Source organism: Podarcis melisellensis, assembly GCF_964234715.1.
Source record: "Podarcis melisellensis genome assembly, chromosome: 4".
Taxonomy (NCBI): Eukaryota; Metazoa; Chordata; class Lepidosauria; order Squamata; family Lacertidae; genus Podarcis; species Podarcis melisellensis.
The window spans coordinates 65428815-65454499 of NC_138531.1; the positions used below are offsets into that span (position 1 = coordinate 65428815).

The 25685-nt window shown below is 40.9% G+C and overlaps 1 protein-coding gene across 3 annotated transcripts in view; it reads right to left on the reverse strand.

The window, feature by feature from the left end:
* Positions 1 to 24710, reverse strand: part of EPHA6 (EPH receptor A6) — a 333490-nt gene extending 308780 nt beyond the window's left edge. For 2 of the 3 annotated variants that reach the window (XM_081908394.1, XM_081908395.1), the window contains exon 1: positions 22705 to 24709. In XM_081908394.1, the coding sequence (XP_081764520.1) occupies positions 22705 to 22810 (106 nt within the window). In that variant the 5' untranslated portion in view covers positions 22811 to 24709. Of the gene's footprint in view, positions 1 to 22704 lie in introns of all 3 variants that reach the window. The other variant, XM_081908393.1, reaches the window with a different exon arrangement.
* Between the last annotated feature and the right edge of the window lie 975 nt (positions 24711 to 25685).

The window sequence follows — 25685 nt, forward strand, 5'->3', positions numbered from 1 at the left end:
CTGCCAGAGCCTGCTCAACTGCTTCACTTTTGGGGTCCCCATAAGAGCCCACAGCATCCCTCATACACTACACTTGATACAGTCAGCTTCAGAGTCAGTAGGCCATGGATGGCAGGCTGCCACACTTAACAACCAGACACAATCTAAAAACAGTCCCATCCTTGAGGCAAGCTTTTAGCAATGAAATAAAACAAAATAAAAGCATCCTACCCCTTAGGAACATGAGGCAAAATGCTGCCTGCTAAACCATGAGCACCAGATTTATGGTGCTGTACAAGTTCAGGTAGCTTAACTGAGTTCTCAAGTCACTGTCTGGCATAGCTCTAAAAACATAGGCCTGAAACTGGGTGTCTCCTACTCGGAGGAAAGGAGACAGGCTGGTCCTGGCCAAGGAAAGGTGGCGTTTTAGAAAGCTTCAACCAGGAAAAATCTTTGCCACTTCATTTTGTCTGGTGAGGGCTTTTGTGCCTTTTAAAAGCTTTGTGACTGGCAAAAATGTTACAGTATGTGAATCTGTTTTTCCTGTTGCTGTACGGTGGGAATATCTGCAGCTGTTACATTCCCGCCTGTCATGCACCTTGAAAAGCACAAAAGCTACATGTGGATCACTGTGAGAAAAGTGACTAACAAATAATTTTATTAACAACAACAACAACAACAATATTACAAAAACCAGCCCTTATTAGTTATGTTTTTTTCATTTCATAGTAACAATATGAGTAATTGAACAAGAGAGTCAACTACGGGACAAACTGCCCACATCTGAACAAACTGTCACTCCCTAGCAGGAAAGAAGCATTCTGTTGTGCCATCAAGTAAAAATAAAAATAAAATCAACCACTAAATCTTTGTTGTGCGTTAAATGGGCCAAAGTAGTCAAAATTAGTGTAGAATGTAATATTACTAATAGGAATCTATGCTTCAGCCATTAAATAAATTAACTTCTTGCAGAACAATCAAAATCCTGCTGCTTTGTGAGAAAGGGATTTGTGACAAATATGTCCTAGGAAAGCAGTTCTTCTGAGACTTCCAATGGCCTGTAGTGAATATATCTGGGGGAAGGATGATTAGGCCGGTGGAGTGCAGCAGAAGTGTTGCATCACTACTCTTGAAAATGAAGTAATGTCACTTTGAGTGACTTAGTTCAAAGTAATTCTCCAAAGGTCTACTTCAGCCTTAAGTGCCTCTTATGTAACCTACTGAGGCAAGGGGAATGTCAGTAAGAATCTCTGGAGTGCTGCTGAGGAGCTGTGAAGGCAAAGCCAAATATATATGCTGCATGCTGCATCAACAGCAAAGATGAAGGCTTTAGAATTTCTATATTTGCAGCTTCTGGGTTTCAGCAAAGTGTGTTTTTCATAGTGACTAACTGCAGTTATTTTCCAATGCTTTTTTTTTTTTTTGGTAAACTAATTCTCTTCATTAAAAAAAAAAGCTTAAATGCCTCAGAATTATTTGAAATTGAGAGGGGAAGGATATACAGCTTTAAAAGGGATATGAATATTTGTTTTCTGGTAAAAGGCTATCTGACCACTCTGAAAGATAAGAAGTAAAATAATTTTATTCTTTTACTGGATCACAAATACTGTTAAAATTATTTTTAAAAATGCTCCACTCAGTGCCCAGGCCAAAGTCTACCTACATCTGTATTCAATAAAGTTCAATAAAGTTCCGGTACTTTTCAATTGAAAAAAATGTTTTATTTTTTTTCACCTGTTACTGCCTCATCCTTTCCAGTCTCTGGGGTACTCTGCACTTGGGTCCCCAACTTCAATTGATATAATAAACATTGACCTTTTCTGAATGAATATGGGCCTGTTATACAAATAGTACAGTTTATAACACTGCAACAGAGGTGGATCTTCAACTGACCTGAGCAATTCCCAAAAGGCAGTTTGCAGTGCAAAATTGGTTTTGTGAATTAACCTTAAGAAGTTCAGCGATGCACTAACAAATGGGGGGGGAGGGCTTTACAAAAAGGCTAGATACAAATAAATGGAAGATCTAGGGCAAGGACTCTCTATTTTTAGAATATAGAGTACTAGGATTATATGAGGTCATATATTCATTTGTATATTTGTTAGCACTAGAAGCAGCACATTAATATATCAACAGGAAACTGGTTGCTTGTTTCCTTAAGTTAAGTTGCGGATATGGTGTACTAAATGTCAGCACATAATCAAACCTAATATATTATCGATTCTATCTTCTTGTTTGCAAAATGCCCATCTGTGTCCCTTTCTTCAATAAGCATATGTTATTCTGCATATTTCAGGTAAGAGACAAGACCCTTCAGAGTGATGAATAAAAATAAGTAATACAACATGCATTAATTGAATTTTGATAATTTGGGACATCATTTTTTCCACATTCACTACTAACTGGCAGTAGCTCTTCAGAGTTTACAGCCTTACCTGGATATTCTGGTGGTTGAACATAGGACCTTCTACATGCAAAGCATGTGTTCTGCCACTAGGTTATTGGGGGGGGGGGAATGTAGCCACAGAGCACCATTCTGCCATCATTTTGGTGTCCCCACTGGGAAACTGAGCTAGTAAGAATATGGCGAACTAATATAAAGTGCACTTGAAAATCACCTGCTTAAACTATTGAAATGCACTAGCTCTAATCTAATCAAAACATCTATCAGTTGATTGTAGAGATTGTAGAGATTTTAACTGACCTGCACAAGAGGAACACTTGATGTATGTGACCTACCATTTGAGGATTTTTCCACCTCATTGGGGTGGAAAGGTAGAACAAAATAGGCTCATTGGGGACGAAAGGTAGGAATCTCAAGTGTACAGAGTAGCTAGCTATGAGTGAGAGAATCTTTTCATCAATAGCTACCTTTCTCCCAGTTGTGTCCCCTGAGAAAGGCTTATGTTATTTTGACACATTCTCATTCTTTCTTATACCTGAAGGAGCGTCTCCACCCCCATCGTTCAGCCCAGACACTGAGGTCTAGCACTGAGGGCCTTCTGGTGGTTCCCTCACTGCAAGAAGTGAGGTTACAGGGAACCAGGCAGAGGGCCTTCTCGGCAGTGACACCCACCCTGTGTAACGCCCTCCCACCAGATGTCAAGGAAAGAAACACCTATCTGACTTATAGAAGACATCTGAAGGCAGCCCTGTTTGGGGAAGTTTTTAATGTTTGATGTTTTATTGCGTTTTTAATATCCTGCGGAAGCCACCCAGAGTGGTTGGAGAGGCCCAGTCAGATGGGCAGGGTATTAGTAATAAATTATTATTATTATTATTATTATTATTATTATTATTATTATTAATGTCTTAAGTAAGATTGATACTGATATGTTGTCTTTTAACTCTGATGAAATGGATTCGGTTCACAATATAACAAAAATAATGTGAAATTATTTATATATTTTTATTTGTTCTGTTTTGGATGTTATTGACTGTGTGTTTCCTTTATCATTTGTGCTTTTGTCTTTTGTAATTTGATTTAAATATTTCTTGCCCAGAGAACCATGCTATGGGGTGATTTAAAAATATAAGAAATAAATAATACAAGATTTACTTTAAACACCACTAAAAGCCCTGGTCATTGTGTACATGAAAGTTGCTCTTTCCAGACTACCCTACTTTTTTTTGTAACCTTAGTTTCAAAGGTTTGTTTTGTAGTGTTTGTTTCAAAATCTATGAGTGATCTTAGGTCCTGAGATTTCAGTAGGATTTGCAGAAAGACCCTATGAGGTCAAACAAGCAGCATGATATCAGAAGCCTCACTCTGATTTTGGAGGTCCTGTCTGAATGCCCACTGTTGCATCTTTAACCCCTGAATTCCAAGTGATTCGAGCGTTTTTGCTAGGATAAGCTGACTGACCAGAAACTCCAATTTACATAATCTGGAATTAGGTCAATTGTTTTTAGCATTCAGGGTTCTACTATTAAAAGGATTGTGTGTAGTGCTTTTTTGTGATGGTACTCACCAGTAGAGAGTATCATAACTTCTTTTATTACTGCACACGACAGCTACTGGTAATTTGTCCTGGCAGCCATGACACTTCTATCAAGATAGGAGTACCAGCACATCATTTATTTATTTTTTAAACCAAAAAGAGTAATGATTGTGTGTATGGTTAAACTCAGATATCTTACTGAAACCAATTGCTAATGACAAATCTTTCTGACTTTTTCATTCCATTCATCTTAATTTTACACATACACTGTCCCTTTTCAATCAGACCAGTATTTCAGTTGTTTAAACTGTGACATACAAAGATCATTACCAGATATTACAAGTCTGAATGGTGCTATCCAAGGGAATTATGGCAGGAAGCCAGTCCTCACTCTCTGCAGAGTATTTTAATAATCCTGAAAGATGGTTAATGAGACGGTTGGGGGGTTTCTAATGCATGTAAAAAATTCTTTTCAACTTTGAAGCATTATTATACTTCACAGTCATTTAGCTGGCCATTTTCACTACAAGAAGGCTGAGATGAAAGACCGTCAGTTTGAACCTAACAGAGGCAGTGTTTGAAAGAAGGGTGCTTTCTCAAGAGAAATTTATTTAAAGGGCATAGGTGCCTTTTGCCAACCCATATGCCACACATACATAAGCAACACAAAATCATACTGCTCTTCAGGCTGTGAAATATACCAGTATAGCAGTATGCTTCACTAGTGTGGTCACCATAATGGAATGGCTTGTTCTGTTTCAATTTGCTGAATTTTTATATGCTTAAATAAAATAAAGTAATTAAGCAAACATATATATCTGCTTCTGTAACTTGGAAAAAAATGACTAACTGCTGTCTGCTGTGCACAAATGAAGCATGGTGTTTTCCATCTTTTCCAGAGCAAAGCAGAAAGAAGGCAATTTGTCAATTATCTATGCTAATGAGTTCAAAAATATATGCACATTTAAATATATGCACACTTAAATTTGCCTGCTATCTACAATTGACATTAAGCTACTGAAAGAAAATGCATCTGGATAGCAGAATTGCTGGAAAGAATGGCTGAAAACAGACTAGGTGATTGGCAATCCCATGGAATAGCTATGATGTGTGCTTTTTTTGTTTGCGTGTTGTGATTTTAAAAGAGGCTGGTGGAAAAAACAAGACACATCTCTTCACTTCAGCACATACTGATCATTGCATTATAGCAGACAGCATTATGAATATCCACAGAGGAAGCTTCCCATGCTTGCAGTTGATGCTGGAAGTTGTAAGCACAGGAAGCAGCACTGATGGGATAAGGGCACAGGGAATCTGGGGTTTGCCATATCTGCCTTACTGCTTCTCTCATTTGAATTCATGCCACTTTCTCCTCCCTTCCTTTTCTGCCACCCCACTTGTATGCAAGCAGTTTTCTCAGTCACCTGGATCTTCCTCCTTCAACACATTGCAACAACTAAACCTCATTTTCACCTCCCCCGCCCATTCTGAAGCTACCACTGCCTAGTATTCTACAGCAACTGTACACACACTACAGCATTATGATAAACCAGAGCAAATATATGCAGTATAGAGAAACTGGGTAGTCCCTTATATATATGTAGCTTTTGCACACCATCTATTTTCTCACCATCTATTTTCAGTTCACATGAGCTGTACCCTGGTATATATTGTCATGGATGATTCAGTAATAATAATAATAATAATAATAATAATAATAATAATAATAGTGCAGGAGATACCCCAGCATCAACAATGATTCACATGCTATTTTGGTCCATGGAAACGGTTGTCCAAGGAAGTCTGGGGCTGTTTGTGTGAAGAAGAAAAATCTATTGTACAAAGGACCCTAAGTCCTTTGAATTAAAAGATTCCTACATATTGAATTAAAAGATTCAATATGTAGCAGTAGCGATCAGATAGGTGAGCCATTAGTGAGGTTCAAAATGTAGCAGTAATGAACAAAATTGGTGTGCTGTTTCCATGAGACCAAGACTAGGACTAACCGCCTGAAAAACAGTTTCTATCCAAATGTGATTTTGGTTTTAAGTACAGTGTAAGGTAGTCTCTATGTGAGTATATTGTATTCAATTATGGGGTATCAGAGTTTTTAGGGGCTAACTAGGCTGGGATAATTGGGATAGCAGGCTTGTTGGTTTTTGCATGTCTGATGTAGATCTTTTCAATTTCGTTGTTCTGTATGTGACAATGACAATAAAGATTATTGTATCGAGGTCTGAGGGAAAAAGATTATTGTATCGAGGTCTGAGGGAAAAGGTTCCCCCTCCCCACATACACATTTAGAGGTTGTAATTTGATTTTTTTTTTGTCATAGCCCATTTTGTCACCTAAATATTAGAAATTTGAAATTCAGTACATACTAACAAGGTGGTGTAGGTAGCAATTCTAGACATACTTAACCTGTGAACATGTTCCATTGCTCTTAACGGAGCTTATTTCTGACTAGGCTTGTATACAATTGCACTGTAAAACCCTAGGCATAGTTAATTAATACTGTATGGTCACAGAATAGGCACGAAGCAACAACGGCCTGTATAACAACAGCCTATATTCCTAATGAGGAAAATATATTGCTGAAGGATATGTAAAACATATTTAATTCTTTAATTCTCAACCTCACCGCACCCACAACCCTGTTGCTAGAATTATTTATATCCTTCCTTTTTTCCAGGGTGCTTAAGGCTGCATGTGTGATTCTTCTTCCCCCTTTTGACTTCTGTAACAGTTCTGTGTGAGGTAGATTTGGCTGACAGATAGTGACCTAAGGTCGCTTGATGAGTTTCATGTCTGAGGAGAGATTTGAACCTGAGTCTCCCTAGTGCCAGTCTAACAAGCTAACCACTCTAGCATATTGAAACCGGATGGCTACTCCTTTCCCCATACATAGTGACTCAAAACATTTTAAAAAGGTAAAATAGAAATAATGTTTTCCAGAGACTGATATCAGAAAGTTAAAACTGCCCTCATAAATAGGATAATTGGAGCCTATGTGTCTCTGTATGTAGGAAGCTGCAGCTAACCTTTGAGAATACCTAGGAAGCAGCAGAGAACAGTCAGAAAATATAAAGGGCAGCTGCAACTTCAGTCTAACCAGAGGGCCTCAGCTACAGCAAGTCACATATTACATGCACCACTGATAGTGTTTACAATATATGACTTTCCCCCTTTTGTTCTATGTGCAGAAACCATAAAATGGATTGAGACTGAAACACTCTTGGAAAATATATATTTTACCATGCCCTGTATTTTGTATGTGCATATATAGTACCTTCACGCTGTGTTTTGTCAGAGATAATCCTGACTGGTTTGACTTCACCTCTCCATCAAGAGATGCCAATACAGCACTTCCCTTCCCATTCAAAACTATACATAGAAGTTGCAGCAGTCACAACATGAAAATGAAGAATGATAGAAAACTAGTGTTGTCCCTTTTCCCCACTGTAGCCAAAGTTGGATGTAATGTAATTCTATAGTACATCATTTAGCTATAATATGAAGATGCACAACTGCACAGGGAAATCCTTGGAAAAGCTGATGTTCTTTTGTGAGTACCATTAGCCACATGTTTTCTCATTTTCAGCCCTTACATATTACAAGAGAAAAGAAGTTCCAGGTATCATTGATCTTCACCATCAAATTTCCATAAGTGGCTAGGGAAGAAGAATATAATCACTGCACCTTTTCCCTTTCAGGTCTTATACAAGCCCTGTTGACATAATAAACCTATTCAGGCATCTTCTTTACTTGCATGAAAATAAACACATGCAGGGGAGTGCAAGCATCTCCCAGACCCTGTCTTTTTCACTAAGTGTTTAAGAGTGAAAGTATGAGGATGGGAGCCTCCTCTACTTGTGTAAGCACCATGCATAGTTTATAATACGGGATAAAAATTATGTTCCAGGTGGAGCGCAGTTAACAGCACACCCCAACTCTTTCTCTTGTGTTTATTTATACATGGCAAGTAAATAGAACATCCAAATAGGATTGTTATATTTCAAATGTGCTATTACGTTAATTTACTCATATTTCCCTAAATATTTATTACATGAAAGGTACCCTTGGTACTTAGGTCTTGCTTGCGTAAGCAGTAGGGCAAGTGGCCACTGAACTTCTATACCATGATAGCAACAGCTGCTGGACAGCAACGATAGGTTCCATTGCCTTTTTGGCTACACAGGGATCCTGTGAATAAGCAATCAATGACCACACACTGTACTGAGGCACTAACCTAGAAATCTGCAGTGCCAGCACAGATGGAATAAACCCAGTCCTCTCAGCACTTAGGCCTGTCCCCAGTCCGAAAAGGTCAGAGTGCTCTATCGCTTATGAGAAGATTAATTTGGGCCATGAATAACCTGTGCCCCCATTGCTTAATCTCAGGACCTATCAGCAGAGATACTCCTAATCTCATACATAGATACATGTCTCAGATTCATGACTGTTTCTAGGTGGTAGAAACAGCCATGTCTACCTCATTTCTTCAGTGTAGGAACTGCTCTTGTCAGAGTGAAATAAATCTATTCACACCTTGCTGGGTAGTTATTATGTTTCGTATGAAGCAGCTCATGAAGCCTGAATAGCTGGTATTTGTAGTTTTAATTTTCCAAAGTAAAATGCCTAAAATATAATTTGTTTTCTTATTTAGACAAAAAAATTGAATGCATAAATATACTCTGAAGTAATAGGCTACTAGACTATAAAGGAAAGCAGAGGTGAGAGGTGGTTCAGTCACACTGGGTGCAGAGTCTCTGGGGCACCCATTCTCTGATGTAGCATGGAAGGTGAGAAGCAGAGGGTGAGGGCACTGAAATTTGAAACCCCAGGGTCCACCACTGAGAGAAAGACCCAGTGCATTCAAGATTTGCTTGCGGAAGGTTCCAGGTTCAGTTCCTGGCATTTTCTGTTAAAAGGATCAGATTGCAAAGATAATGTAAAAGACCTCTGTCTGAAAATCACTGCCAGTCAGAGTAGACACTAGTGAGCAAGATGTGCAAATATTATGACTTGGAGGGCCATAATAAATATACATAGTGGCATGCCTATTTTTCCAATTAAAAAGCAAACTGGAGGTAATATGGCAAATAAAGTTACCCAGCAAATCTCTTGATGCCTTTACTGTAATGATGAAATCATGTTTTCAGACACATACACACATGCACACGTACACATACAAATAGGAACAGTTGTTTTTTATTTAGCTCTAATTTGTTGGAAGCAATTTAGCATTAATAATTGGGTAAGAGGTTTAATTGGGAGGGAAGGATTTTTTTTTAAAAAAACAACAACAACCACGGCAAGGAACTTTACAGACTTGTAGACATTTTTCAACAGAGGCCCAAGAGGGTTAAAATATGTGGATCATACCTCTCCCAGTCTCTGAAGGATTTATGTGTATCATAAATTCTTAAGTAAAATTTAATGGAGTGTTCTGAGTAATTTTCTTTACAACCTTTTTGTCACCTTAAAGTTGGTTTCAGGCAGGAGAAAATTTATGTAAATGTCTGTATCAGCTGCGATTTCCTGGGTCATGGTCAGATCCTACAGCTACATGAAAAGCTCTACTCACAATGGCTGTTTTGGACTATAAATTGCCATCAGACAATGACAAAAGCATTATACTGTGGAAAGACTTCTTTTCTGGTCTCTCCAATAACCAAAATATAAAATGGCATTTCATTCCTTTAAAATAGAATAGCACACATGCTTCAACTTTTCCTATTTACCAGTGATGCTCAGCCTCAGTTTTTTTTTGGTCCCTTTTACTTTTTTAGGGGGACATGCTCAGGATGCCTTTTTATACATTTGTGTTAGCACATTCACATAGGCACTCAAGTCCTTCAGGTTTTCCCCTATTCCTGTCTCTATTGTTTGCACATGCATGCAGAATCTGGTGGATGGATATTGATTCTAGTTTGCATGCATGTAAATGTGTGTGCAAGGAGACAAAATGCCAGTGTATTACTTGCTTTCCCTGTTCTACAGAGGTCACTTTTCTGTTTTAAGGTCTTTCAGAAGGCAGTCCTATATCTGAAGAGCTGTCTAGTTCAAATCCTGTTTGAAGATAAATAACCATAAGAAGGGAGAATCAAACCTTTACCCTTTAAAGTTGCCCATTAACCGTGTGCAGCACCTGGTCAGCAGACTGAGTAGACACCTGATTACAGTGCATCCCACTATGGCGAAGTGTATTATATTTCTGTTTAAATGATTATTTCTAAATTGAAACTATACTATATGCAAAACAGTGCCCTCTATTTGGGCAGCAATAATAATCTATTATTATTATTATTGCCACCATGCTGGTGCTTACTTCCAAGTAAATATGCACAAGATTGTGATGTGAATGTTTTGTTAAACATGACTGAGTCTTTAAGAAGAAAAGCAGGTATGACAAAACGACAACGCAACATACCCTTCTAGCCAGCTTTCCACAGATTACTAGAGTAAATGGATACAATAGTCAGCCTGAAAAAAAGGACTCAGCAGGTCATGATCTTTGATGTAAGAATAGATGTCTCAAAACACATGTTTCTATTTTCGTCCACAAAATGTTCGGGGATATGAAAGCATTAATAAAGCTTAAGTATTAGCTTTTAGAATCTAGAAATCTAATACCAGTCAAGAATACACTATTTTTGTCACTTTACTGATGTTTGAAAGCCTTGAGCTGACAGATTGGCCACATATAATATATAGTGGTACCTTGGGTTACAAACACCTTGAGTTACAAACAATTTGGGTGACAGACTCCGCTAACCCAGAAGTAGTACCCTGGGTTGAGAACTTTACCTCAGAATGAGAACAGAAATCACGTGCCGGTGGCACAGCGGCAACGGGAGGCCCCATTAGCTAAAGTGGTACCTCAGGTTAAGTCTGTTTTCAGGTTAAGAACAGACCTCTGGAACGAATTAAGTTCATAACCAGAGGTACCACTGTACTTTCAGCCCCAAGTAGCACCCACATTAAATGAATGATCCTATAAAACACCCCCACTTCCTGCTGCTGAGTCCCCATTGAGCCAATAGCAGGTGATGCTACACATGTGCTTTAAAAAGTATGCTTAAACTGGTCACTTTTATATTGATGAAAAAAGCAACTGTAGGAGTCTTCTTTGGAAAGTGCTGCCAATCTGGTCCCTGAACAGAGCTTCCACTGAAAAAAAAAGGGGGGATGAGCTGCACTGAAAATGCATTTAGTCTCACTTAAGTGTCTGGCTCCCTCTACTCCATCTTAGAAAAAATTTGTCATGAATCAAAGTTACAGGTGAAAGCTGTTGATCTTTCTCATCTGCTCTTCACATTTTGAGTATGAGACTTGCTGATAGGGTCAATTTGCCAGAGTCTCCTATCTGGGGCATACAGTGTGCAGTGGTTGTATTGTAAGAACGTCTAGGCTGCCTTGGGCTGCAAACCTCTGACCCTAAGGGAGTTAGAGTTCCTTGAACATCTGCATGCAGGGAGAAGTTGACAGTCATGGTTCCTCCCATTACAGTGTGGCAGTATCTCTGTAGGGAGTAAGACAGATGGAGCAATATTGCAGAAGATGCAACAACTGTTAAGTTTATTTCTTCATAAATATGTTAATGGAACAGGAGACAGCTTTAGGCCATGAGTTGGTAACCCTAACAGCAGCTGTACAGGGAGAATATTCTGCATAGTCTGAAAAGGGCTAGATTAAAGATTCCTCATAATTCTGAAGAATAAATATGATTCCCTAGAATAAATAAATGTTTTATTCAAGATTTTTAACTATAAAGGTACAAAATCTCTCTTACAAATCCCATTGCTTATTTTAAAAACAAAACACTGCTGTAGTGCTTTCACAAAATTATACTTTTCAAATTTTACTTAATGAGACAGCTCTCAAGGCCTCCATTTCAGTATTAACCTGCACATTAATATTCTACCCCTCTTACCAAAGAACTCAGGGAGAAATACTTTGTTGGGTTACCCTTTTATCCTCATAACGACTCTAAGTTAGGATAAGTCAAGAGAAGTTGACTGGCAAAAAGTCTTCCGCTGAGTGTCATGGCTGAAGCAGGGATTCACACCAGGTCTCCCCATCCCAACACTCAAACCCAACCTTTTTCAACCTTGGGTCCCCAGAAGTTGTTGGGCTACAATTCCCATGATTCCTGACCACTGGTCCTGCTAGCTAGGGATGATGGGGGTTGTAGTCCAGCAGCATCTGGAGACCCAAGGGTGAGAAAGGCTATTCTAACCACTATACCACATTTGCTTTCATAGATGTCTATAGAGAAAATTAATGGATTTTGTTAGGACTGAGTGTACCACCAAAGATAAGTACCCCATCAAGGTACTCTTTTTTTTTAAAAAAAAAACAAAACTGCTTAGAAACATTGTTAAAAGACAATTGAATTCAGCCACAGGCTAAAGCTAACAATTAAATCATTTTAAAACTATGAAGAGCCCTTAAACTTTGTTTATGTGCTTAGCAAATGCTATCATGAACTTGGTGCTCTATGGCTGCACCTATGTCAGCCTGTTTTGTTGGCCTCACTGAGATTCAAAAGTAACCTAACCAATTATTCAATCAGGATACTTCAGAGAAATATTCAATTATCCATAAATCCCTCATTTGTATTCCACAAATAGAAGACAATGGCTGTGCTTAACCCAACGGCCAAAAGGAATGGTAAATAATTTGATTTTCCTCTATGTAGTCACCAAAATTAAGAACTGGTTCAGATGACTAGTGGCCACATGAGTTTCGTGCCTGATTGGATGCCTTGTTCTTTCCTCATCTAAATAGTACAGTATTTCTAGATTGAATGTAAATATTTGTGGTTGTATATCGGGGGGCAGCGCTGTGTGGAGAGAGTCTCCTCCTTTAAATTCTTGGGAGTTTACCTTAGTGAGGACTTCATTTGCAAAATCAACATAACTCAGGTGGTCAGAAAGGCCCAACAGAGACCCCCTTTCCTCAGGGTCTTGTGAAAGAATAATGTTAAACAACAATTGATGAACTCCTTTTAGTAAAGGTAAAGGTACCCCTGACTGTTAGGTCCGGTCATGGACGACTCTGGAGTTGCGGCGCTCATCTCGCTTTATTGGCCGAGGGAGCCGGTGTACAGCTTCCGGGTCATGTGGCCAGCATGACTAAGCCACTTCTGGCAAACCAGAGCAGCACACGGAAACACCATTTACCTTCCCGCCGGAGCGGTACCTATTTATCTACTTGCACTTGACATGCTTTTGAACTGCTAGGTGGGCAGGAGCTGGGACCAAACAACAGGAACTCATCCCGTCATGAGGATTCGAACCGCCAACCTTCTGATCGGCAAGCCCTAGGCTCTGTGGTTTAGACCACAGCCCTACCCGCGTCCCTGAACTCCTTTTACCGGTCCACAATAGAAAGTGTCCTTTCATATTGTATCACAGTGTGGTATGCTGGCCTGACAGCCATGGAGAGAAAGTCTTTACAGAGGGTGGTGAATATAGCACATGATATCATGGACTGTTCTTGAGTCCGCTAGATGACATCGCAAGGGATCATTGCCTTAGGAGAGTGAGAAAAATTCTCAGGGATGACTCATACCCCGGCCATCACCTCTTTAATCTTCTACCCTCGGGCAGGAGATATAGAAGTATAATCAGCAGTACCAACAGGCTAAAAAATAGCTTCTATCCGTGGGCTGTTAGGCTGTTGAACGAAAAATAACATAGCGAAATTGACTTGCGAGGTGGTGTGTTGTTTGATAAGAGATTGAGTGTTTTTTGGGGGGAGGCTTGTTTAATTTCATTGTACACAGGTTGTACAATGACAATAAAGGTATTATTATTATTGTTAATCCAAAATGCTTGTCAGCTAGCTCTTAGGTTGCATTATTTCCTAACACTTACCCTGGAAGTAGTAACACTTTCTGCTGCAGGACACCATCGTAAACCTTTAATTTACTCGCCACATCCTTTCCCTATCCACTTATATACTTTTATCTGCCCTTGCCTTGCCCCAATTCTTCATCTACCCTGGTCATTCCACCTCCATCCCTATTGTGCACCTAGTTCCCAATATGTATTTGCTATTGTTTGTAATAGTATTTTAAATACATGGAATCTCATTACACAATATATTCTCTCTCTCTCTCTCTCTCTCTCTCTCTCTCTCTCTCTCTCTCTCTCTCTCATATTCACAAGATACCTAGAATGAGGATAGAATAATGATTTCATTTATTTATTACCCTAAAGTGCCAAGGCAGGTTACAACATTAGAACACAACCTTAAAAACAGTTTAAAACAACTTGCAACAACAATAAAAAAGCAAAATCAGAGAGAGGGCCAAGCTCTCTGCCCTCGGTCTGGTATTTTGTGGTTAACAAAATAAACAAATAAAAGATAGCCACCAGAGGGTGCTGTTCACCACCGTGAAGACCACAACCAAATGCCAGGAAAGGAGGGGTTGTGTTTAGGAATGCTCCCTTTTGAGCCAACACAGTTCAACATGTTGAGCTCTTGAGATGATAGCTGTCTCACATGTTCTCACTCAATCATATAAATATACTCTTTGATGGGATGAATTTGACATGACTTTATCCAGTAGGCTTCATTTTAGGGCTAAAGCAAGTGTCACTTTAAATGTGTGCATTTATTTCATGTGACTGTTTTTTTACTTTAGCAGCAGCAGCTAGGGGTGGGGAGAGTAGGATCAGGATTACATTGCAAAAGGAGGAGGCATGGGCCCTGTTCCCCTCCTCACAATTAAAGTCACTTTCTCTGAAGCTGCTTTGCCTTAAGAATGACATTTCTATCGACACTAGTAAACGAATAATAATAATAATATTTAAAATGTACGTCATTTTAGCTCTTTCAAATGTGCAAAAATCTTTACATATATTATCATGCTGGAATCCTTCCAACAATCCTTTAAGGCAGGCCACAATTATTATCCATATAGAAGACAGGCAAAGCATCATTTGTCCAACGCCAACTAGTATGTGTTCATGATAGATGAGAAATTCAAACCATAGACTTCCTTATCCATTAGGCAGTCTTTTAGCCATTCCTCTGCATCAGCTCTCTAGGCCTAGGACTTCCTCATACAGTAAATGTTTCAGTCCTACTGCATTATTTTCAGCACCTGTCATTATGCTCCTTTAAATTTATTCCAGTCATTTAAAAAATAATCATTTCTTTTTCTGTCTATGTTTGTTATGGAACTGAAATTCCCTAACAAACCTAGAAAGGAATTATAATCAAGATAAAACATGCATGTTAAGTGAATCTTCGATATTTACTTACTGTGCTTAATTGCTCCTATTGGTATTTTCGGTTTGTGAAATTAGAGCGTTCTTACCCAATTCTGGAACCTGAGCCCTTTCACCTGAGATTAGGGGTGTTGTGAACTTTCCAGCCAGCAATAAAACCACTGTGGTTTTTTGTTTGATGGTTTGTTTGCTTTGTTTTAAATCTTACCCCTTCAAAGGCTTGGCTATTGGTTGAATACTAATGGAAGGGAACTAAAAACAACAACAGTTTGCATGGAGAGCTCACACAGCCAGAAGACCAAGATTTCAAGTTGATTTTTGATGCAGTGCTTGTGCACAGCATTCTGTGAGCAATTATCTGGGCTGTCCACAGATCTCTTCAATAGCGGAGGCCAGTCCTTACCTCAGTCACAATTTATTTTTGAAGTTACCACTCAATTAAGACAGAACGAAGAAGTTTACTCCTTTGTCAATACTATTGTTTCACTCTGCCTTGCCACAGATGGAACTCGGCACCATCCATTGATTTACAAGGGAGGGGAAACCATCGAGAAGCTCAGGAAGTAAATTTAAAGAATTAAAGCTTCCGTTCTGTTAGCACAGCAGAGAAGAAAGAGCCATCACCTCATGAATACAAATTTTAAAATCATGTTTTTTTGGAAAAAACCCCACAACACAAGACCCTGTGGTTTCATGCAGCCGATTAGAATTCTACCTCTTATTATGGGGAATTATGCTTTCAAAGAGGAACTGTAGATACAACCTTTTCTTACACATGACACTACCTCACACTGGGTCAGACTATTTATCTTTCTAGCCCATCTTATCTACTTTTGTGGGCAGTGGTTCTCCAGGGTCTCAGGAAGAGATCATTCCATCGCCTGCACCTTATTTCTCTTCTTTACCTTTAACAATTGTAAATCCTAGAGTTTGAACCTAGAATCTCATGCACGTAAAGCATCTGCTCAGCTATGATCTCTCCCCATGCCTTGCACGGTGGAACATAAACTGAGTTGTTCAAAAAAGTGGGTTTGAATTTGTACAATATGCAGCCGCAGTAATATGAAGATGATGTCAATAATGATGCTATTAGCAACTTGGCAATGCCTAAATGCCGCTGAAATCAATGAGGCTTAACATTCCAGTGGTCCACAAGTTTACTTCAAAAGCATTTTTAGTGGGCTAAAGAGGGGAAACCAAGACTTTTCCTTTTCTGGTTCACACCCATTACCCCCTCACCCTGAGATAATCTCTGTGCAACTTGTGCTTTATCACTAAATTATCTTGAAACAAAGGAGGACAAAGACATTGGTTGCTCAAAGCAGATCCAAGTCGAAACTTTCTTTGTAGCTGACAGAGCAATATGCAAATAGAAATGATTCAGCCCTTTGCATATATTCTTAAGCAAACTGTTTTGTGAAATTAGCACTACAAAATATCCTCATGAAGTGCTCCGTTGTGTTTTTGCTGACTACAGAAGAAACAGATTATAGAACCTTGAATTTTATTTTATTTTGCCTCCTATCAATTAAAATAATTAATTGGTACTTGCTCAGGTATATTTATGCAGTCAGTGGTTCTACACTTGCAATGCCCCCTTTCTATATTATTCCATCTCAAGGCTATGTAAGTCTGCTTCACTTTTCAACATACTTTGTTTAAGCAAAGTATGTGTAGTGTATCCTTAAGGGGGATGCTGTGTGGTGCTTTTGAGCTTACAAATAATATTTCATAGACTTGATCAGTCTATCAATCTGAGCAGATTTTTAAATTATATGATTGACAGCATGATCATGCTGCCTAAGACTGGCATTTTGCAAAGTGGGGAAAGGTTTGAATAAAGGAACCAACCATTAAATAAAAAGAGGTAAAGGTAAAAGGTAAAAGACCTCTAGATGGTTAAGTCCAGTCAAAGGCCACTATGGGGTTGTGGCACGAATCTCGCTTTCAAGCTGAGGAAGCTGGTGTTTGTCCACAGAAAACTTTCTGGATGATGTGGCAAGCATGAATAAACCACTTCTGGTGCAATGGAAGACCATGATGGAAACCAGAGTGCACAGAAATGCCATTAAATACAAAGAACCAACATGTAAATATGCCTTAATGCTATCTACAATATAGAACTTTTTTTGTTTGTTTATTCATCATTTAGTATTTATTTATTTAACAAAGTACCACCACTGTATATGTAAATAAACATCGGGGGTGGGTGGGGGCGCCATGTTCCTCTTCCTGAGTAGACATTCCCCAAAGCATGCAGAATGATTTAATTTAGCCAGTCACTTCAATGACCTCCTTTGGACTCACAGCTTGTGTGCTTATGCTAGGGGAAAGGATCGACTGATTTTTTCTAAGTGCCTGGTCTAGGAATTGAATCTGTATTAATGATTTTGAATACAAGCTCAAGAGTGGTGGTGAATTTGGGCTAACAAGTCTAGAATAAATTATAATCTTCACAAAAAGGCTAGGCATCCTGTCCCCGAATACTATTTCACTCTGATTTTTTTTTAAACTTCCTAATAACATTTGAGAATGGAATTCCGCCTTGACAGTTTTTGCTGGGGTAGTGGTTAGCCTAGTTTTGAGCATTCCTTCACAATCATACTGCTATTTTTACAATAATTTCCATTTAAACACTGCTGGTTTAAAGTTTCTTGTTTTGAAAACAATCTGTGCTTTGGCACTTTGGGTGTCTTATGGCAGAAAGGCAGCATAAAAATAAACAATAACAACAACAAACCTATAGGATAAACATGATATCTAATTTGAATTTCTTTAAAGTTCTTCCTCTTCATAATACATTTAAGGAAATTAAATTTGTAACAATAAAATAGGTAGTGTAGCTTGGTGGTTAAGTGCATGAGCTATAAGCTGGAAAATCCCTATATTAGCCCTTCTCAACCTTTGATCCCCAGACATTGTTGGACTACAACTTCCATCATCCCTAGCTAGAAGGACCAGGGATTCACAGTTGAGAAAGGCTGTTCTAGGTCAATGAATTCACTGAATGGACTTAGGCAAATTACTAAATCTGATGTGCAGCCTATTATTATTTATCTCATCGCTTTTTAGAAAACATCTCAAAGCAACTTACAATATAGTTAAAATACGGTAACTTATCAAGCAGATAAAACCCATAAACACAACAATAAAATATTAAACTTATTAAATTAATTAATGAAAGAAGGTGTTCATCCATCAACAAGAGTCAGAAGGACAAATCAGGTTATAGATCATATTACTGTACATTATGATCTAAATTTAGACCGAAAAGCCAGGGGAAAAGGAATGTTTTTTTCTGGTGTTCAAAAAGCTGCCACTGTTGGTGCTATGCAGGGCTTTTTTCAGCTGGAACACACTGGAATTCAGTTCCAGCACCTCTCAGGTGGGCGCCATGGCTATTATAAGAGAACAAGGATGTTGCTCATGCTGAGGCCTTCATGCTGAGTTCTGGCATCTCTTTTTCTAGAAAAATAGCACTGGTGCTACGTGACTTTCCTGAGGAGAGTGTTGCATTAACAACCTGTGTACCTCCATCAGGGGAAATACCCAGAGAAGATCCTATGATGGTGATAATAAGTACTAGGTAGGTTCATATGGGGAGAAATGTTCCTTGAGATATCAGTGTCCCAAGCCATATAAGGCTTTATAGGTTACAACCACCATTTTTGAAATGAAGCCAGAAACCAATTGGTAGTCAGTGCAGCTGGGTACGGATTGGTGTTATATGCTCAGAACATCTAGTCTCATTCAGCAATCTTGCTGCCAACTGCTGCACTAGCTGCAATTTCTGAACCATCTTCAAAAGTGCACTCAAGTATAAGCTATTGCACCACACGAAACCCAGACAACAGAAGCTAGGCTATCCCCATCCAAACAGTCGCAGCTAGGCCACCAGCCTAAGCTGATGGAAAACACTCTTGTGTCATGGATGTCACTTGTGCCTCCAGAGACAGGAACAAATGCAGAAGTACTCCCAAACTGCACACCACTTTCATTAGAGAAAGTGCAACACCTTCCAGAGAAGGTCGAACCCTTTCTATCTGGTCACCAACACTGACTCAGTCTTATCTGGATTAAGTATGGAATAGTATGGAAACAGAAATATCACAGGGTTGATGCATGGATTAGTGATGGCTCACCTTCATGCAGTAAATCTAACTGATGTCAGTGACATCCATTTTAGCCTTGTCACAATTGCCTTTCTCTGGAGTGGGTGGGTGAGTGGTATAAACAATATCACCATCATGGTGTCCCACATTTATATAGACACCAAAGGATCAGTCTGGGGTGAAGTCAGAGAGATGGCAATCACACAGCATTTTAGTATCATAAGACCCAAACAAAATATGTGAAGTGACTTGAGCTCTTAGGGGAAAAACCACACACTGTACCAATTTTGCTTAAAGGCTAATCTACAACACAACATTTATTAGTTAAGTACAATATAGCAGATACTGTTTAAGAGCAGATAAGGTTATCAGTGTAGTTTAACTGCAATTTTAGTAGAGCATGTAGAAAATAAAATGCTAGGTCAACTAGCTATTTAAGAAATGGAGGTAGCTGCCAATGCAAGTGTTTATTTTAAAAATTGCCTAGTATTAGTTTGTTGACTACATCTCTGAGTTCTTTTCTGAAAATGTTTTTTTGCTGTGCTGATTTATGCAGATGAGACCAAAGAAAAACTAGGGTCAAGGCAACTGACATATACAAAGTTCTGTCTAATGTGTTTTGGAACACACATTTAATTATTATGTTGCTTGGCCTAGATGTAAAATTGGATCAATTCAAATAAGACAAATGGTTTGAGGGGCAGGTGTTGGATGTTGGTGGACACAAATAATGAAGGGGTCAAATCATGCAATTTTGTTCTCATAGCACACTACATGGGGGAATCATCAGGAGATAATTATGCTCAAGCTCGCAGATGAAGGGATATCGCAACATGGGTTTAAATATTTCCTATATACCCCGTGAGAGTGCACATAGTGCATTTGAACAAATGTATTTGGTTTTTTAATGCTCTAGTATGTTGTTGAAAGTAATAGCACAGAAAATGTAAATTTCACCATTTTTTTGTTATATTTTTAAAAATATATATCTGGAGAATCTCCTCCCATTTAATAATCAGCAATATGCTGGATGTTGTACAGAACACCGGCTGTGCATGGAAGGCTAACAGTCATTAGTTAGTCAAATGCCATAGGGCTCAAAGCAGGAGTCAGTGGTTCTCTTTAATAAAGGTAGGCACAGCAGTAAATTTTGGTCTGTACAGAGGCTGCCAGAGAGCTAAAATACAGTATACCACAGCTAGTAAAACATTGCTAAATGCATTTTGCATTATGCAAATATGAATGAAGATTAAGATCCACAATTCTAAAATGGCTTTATGATAAGGCATTTAGAATGGTATTTAGGGTGGGCTTGAACATTCATTATGTGTATGATGATAGATGAAGAGACATATTGTTTGTTAATGGTGTATCAGTCAATCCATGTTGGGTTGCATGGACCTGTAAAATTGGATCCTCAGTATGAAAACTGAATTAGTTACTGGCAAAATCGAAACCTACAACTGGTATCCAAATTGAAAAAACATACTGCACTTCCACACCTTGGCTGTCTATTTTTTTTAGCTGACAGCAACTTTAGTTACCCAATTATAAATCTCTGGAAATAGTCCTTAAAAGAGAGAGCCTGCCTGCAGCCTTACTTACAGCGGTGCAGATTGATTCTTTCTTTCATCTTACATTATATGTTTCTTTATAGCACTCTCACACGTAGCTCAGTTAAAAAAAAAAGGCTTTCCCAAAATAACCTTGCTTTGATGAGCATCTTTTTGTTTTTTGCCCAATGTCTCCTGCAAGGGTAGAATTCTGTACTCTCAGAAATCAATAGAGATTCATCTGTTGACATTCTGTGGCTTTTCCTGTCATCATGAGTATCCACAGATTGCTAAGTAGTAACGAGACTGGTTGCCATGAGGCTCCCAAAAGAAAGAAAGGTAGGATCCAGAATGGCTCAGATGTTACCTTTTATTAGACCAATTATGCTGCTAGGGCAGAGTAGAAAGTGCTCAGAAATCTCCTGAGGAGAGCAGGACCCACCTGAAAGCTTTTCTACTGACTCAGCCAACAGAGGTGGTCACTTTAAAAGATTTAATCTGAAACATTTTGGGTTTGTTTTTTTTAGTGGGACAGCCAATGCAGTCTACTGGATATAGTGTCTGATATTTTAAATGAATTTTATTTGATAAAAAGTATCAAACCATGAAAACATACACTACAGTGTTTGGGTTTTAGGACACCTGGGCTGGACTTGTATAAGGGCAAGCAAGACAAAGAATGCAAAAGCATATTGCGTGTTAAAATAATTATATAAAAGATAATGCTAGAGAGGGTGGTAATAGTGAAAGGGCACATGCATGCAAATGGGATAATTAGTTTCAGATGATCACATCTATAAAAGATACCTTTGCTACAGAAAGCTAAGGTCAGGATCCCACTTTGTAAACTGCTTTAGGTTTTATTACAATCCAGCAGTATAGAAATCCTGTGAAATAAATGATAAATAAATAGGATCCAAAAAGACCCATGTGCACAGACTAATATGATATGAACTCTCCAAGGTTTCCCTTGCAGTTGCAAGGGCTTGTGCAGATACTGGAGACTATTTTACAGGAACCCCTGACTTTTCAGGGAATTAAGAGGCTTCTGTGTGAAGACAGGCCTCAGAAGCCTATTGTGTATCTGCAGAAGCAATGCTGATGTCTTCAGAATACCACCCAAAACAAATGAATACTAAGTTTGTTGTTAGGAAGGTGACCAGGGGGTGGGTGGGTACGCTTTCATGGCAATGTGATGAAGGAAAAAGAAAATGACCACAAATGAACCCAGAGGCACTGGCTTTCAGCTTTTTGTTTAGGCTATGCCACTGAAACTGATGCCCTCTGGTTCCCACCCACCCCCGATTTAATTACAGTAGTTAAAAAAAATTCCATCCATCTCATATACCTGTAGGAGAAGCAGTGCTTTCCATCAAGCAGTGGTCTGATCTCATGGTCTTTAACTCACTTGAGTAAAACAAGAGTCGTGATGTGTATGCAAACTAAAATGGAGAGCTCCGAAGTTTCACTGAGATTTCTAATCAGCAGCACAGCTTCAGATCACTCTTCAGACTTAGAATAATTGACCCGCCACTGTGGCCAGAGCCTGGGGAATCCTGCAATTACCACCCCGAGTTCCACTTCCTCTCCACCGTGCATGAGAATGCAAAGGCTTCTTCCCACCCCCACTGTCAGCTACCAAAGTGGGGCAAGTCAATAGACACTCGCTGATGAGAAGCAGCCAAGCTTTTGCCAGCCCATCGCGAGGATCCAATAACCCTTCTATGCCTGTGGGGGCTGCCCTTTCCCCCAGCAAACACCCTGCAGCCCTGAGCTGCTTTTTAAAAAATTATTATTATTATTATTGCACATTCAGTCTTGCCTCCCTCTCCAGCGCATCCCTCTCCCTTCCCACCCAACAGTTTCCCTTTACCTTGATTGCTGGAGACGTGGCTGCAGCCCGCCGGACACGCTGTCAGCAGAGGGAAGACCAGGCTAAATTTCCAAAGGAAGAAGCCCCTCATTTCACTGCTGCCCATGGCTGGTGCTGGAGCCCCTTGTCCTGGCCTCCGGGAGAGGCAAGGGGCTTCAGCTTCTCTTCCTCCTCCAGGCTAATGGGCAATGCCTGAGGCCCCAAGGGGAAGGAGGGTCCAGGCTACCAGGCGCTGCCAAGCCTGAAGAAATCGCATCCACCTGAGTGAGAGGGCGTCCTGAGCCGAGCCAGGCTCCCTCTGAGCAGCAGCAGAGGCCGAGGGACACCGTCGAGTTGGGAAGGCGAAGGGCTTGCGAGCAAGGCGAGGAGCGCACGGCAGGCAAACTTTCCCTGGCTGAGGCGCAGTGTGCGTAAAATCCGTGTGTGTGTGTGTGTGTGTGTGTGTGTGTGTGTGTGGAGGGTGGGGGGGAATTGCCCAGCCTGGTGGCGCCCACCTGGCTGCCTTCTTGCGTCTCACTTCTCTTTCAGCCTTGCAGCACCATCCCGTTTACTGGCCGCCAACCCCACAACTGCAACAGCCTCCTGGGGGGCAGCGACATCTTCGCCCCCCTCGCCGAATGCCCGTCCTCCCGGCTGCCCATGAGGGGCAGGCAGCGCCCGGGAGCCAGAATACTTTCCTCCCTTTGGTGGTGGGAAGGTCCCCTCGCCGAGGCGCCTTCTCCGGTCCGTGGCTGGAAGGTGCTGAAACGCTGGACAGCTCCCCGCCTCCGCTCAGCCGTCAAGAAAACTTGCCAGGCGGGATTTCCCAGCCGCCGCCGCCACGGACTCCCCTTGGCTGGGACGGTGGCTCCCTGACGCCAAGCAGTCGCGGATCACACTCAGTTGGGCTGGTTGTCTTCCGCGCGCCTACCGGCATCTCCGCGCCTTCCCATCGCTTGCGGTTTGGGGCTGGACCATTCTCTTCCCCGCCCTGCCCTCCTCCTTTGCTTTTTCGGAGGGTGGTTGTTTTTGAAGCAAATGAGCCCTGGGCAGGGGAGCTAAGCAGGATCAATATTACCTGGCGTCCGAGCCGGCAGGAGGGCTGCTGAGGTTTTCTGGGCACGCCACATTTCAAGCAGCAGCCACCGCTTGCTGCAGAAATCCCTCTCTCTTTCTCTCCTCCTTCCTCGCCAAAAAAAGAGGGGGGTCACGATAATATTGGATCCTTAAATGGGTGTGTGGGAGGGGAGGGGAGGGAGGAAAGCAAGCAATAAAAGAAATCGGACTCTTGTTGTGTCACCTCCCCAGTTCTCTGGAGAAGAGGTGAGACCGGTGTGTATATGGATGTGTGGGCAAAAGGCAGAGAGGGAAGATGATGCTCTCGCTTAAGCTGAGAAGCTGTGAGCAGCCCGCGGGTCAAATACAGCCTGTTCGGCACTAGAGGGGGTTAGTTGACAAGACAAAAAAAAAAACTCCGAAAACAAAACACAAAAAGGTCTCTCTATTTTGCTTTTGGAGGGCGGCTGTGGCTAAACTTTAAAATTGCATTAGCTTAAAAGGACACTGGTAATCCTTAGGGCGCAGGTGGCAAGTTGTTATCTCCAGCTTTCTCGCCACTCCCCAACGCAAGTTGCTTTCTTCCTTCGCTATGGAATACTTATTTTCCCTTCTTATTTTCTGCCACTCATAGTGCTCAAGGCTAAGGTCACGGGGAAGGTGAGCGATTGGGGGTTGGGTAAGGAAACCGGAGGACTGAATTCAGAAGTTTTAATGTAGGTACATCTCACCTCTCACAACATCGAGGTAAGGATAACTGAGATAACGTAAGTGAAGCATTTATTGCATTAGGACACAGCTGGAAAACTTGTGGCCCTCCAGATGTTCCTGAACTACAATTCCCATCAGCCCAAGCCAGTGTAGCCAGTGGCCAGGTCTGTTGGGAACTGCAATTCAGTAGTATCTGAAGGCCCATGGGTCCGGATTAGGGGAAATGCTATATAAATACTGTACAGTGGTGGCACAAAGAGAGTTAAAACGTCTTGGAGGAAAAAGGGGGGGGGAGGGGATTACAATAAGACTGTGAGGCAAAGGGAAGCTGAGTGGTGTAATGACGTGAGAATGGAATGCCTGCACCAAGATCTACTGCCTTGAAGTACAGTTGTGTGTTTTCAGCCACTGGAGAAGTGCATGCACGGGCGCTGTGCCCTCCCCAGATCTGGCAGCAGCTGAACGCCACTTGATCAGCGCTGATCAGCTGTTTGGCAAGATCAAAATTGGGGATGGAGGGAGCTCTGGCCAAGGCGAGACACAAGGCTTTGCTGCTACAAGTGGGATTGCTGGCCCTCCCGGGTGGGGAGAACAAAGGAGAGGCTGATATAGAGGGTACTGGTAGCAGCCCAGCTTTTTGCTCTTGTGTTGCCTGACCTCAGTGAGTGTGTCTACAACAGCTGCAACCTCAGAGGCAGCAGGCTGATCTGCCAAGAAGGAGGGGCAGAAGGAAAAGGCAACCCCCTAGCTAAGTTCCTTGGTGGGGGTGAGGGGAAGAGGACTCCCATAGTCTGGGGCCAGGGAAGGGATGGAGAGGGCCAGGCATGGGAAGAGGCACCTGGTGGTGACAGGAGGAGATGCTAGCCAGCTGTGTGGGATCCAGGACGGTTAAAAGGTCTGTCTCTCTCCAACTCCCTGTGAGGAGATGGAGGGCAGGGCTACCCTGCCTCAAGGAAAGCTGACAGGAGTCTCAAGTTGAGATGTTGAGGATGGGGGCAAAACGGGGTTGGCAGTAAGAAAGGATCTGGGAGAGAAAGGGCAACCGATGCTATTTCCACTGATTTTTACTGAAAAAACAGGTGGGGAAGGTGAAGGGAGAAGGAGGGCACCACTGATTCAGCCAAGGAGGACTGACCTAGGCGCCCAAGCAAATGAAGAGCCTACCTGGGACAGTGCTTGGGTGATGGACTGGTCTCAGTCAAAGCAGCAGTAGCAGCTTCCTTCCCTGAGGGTAT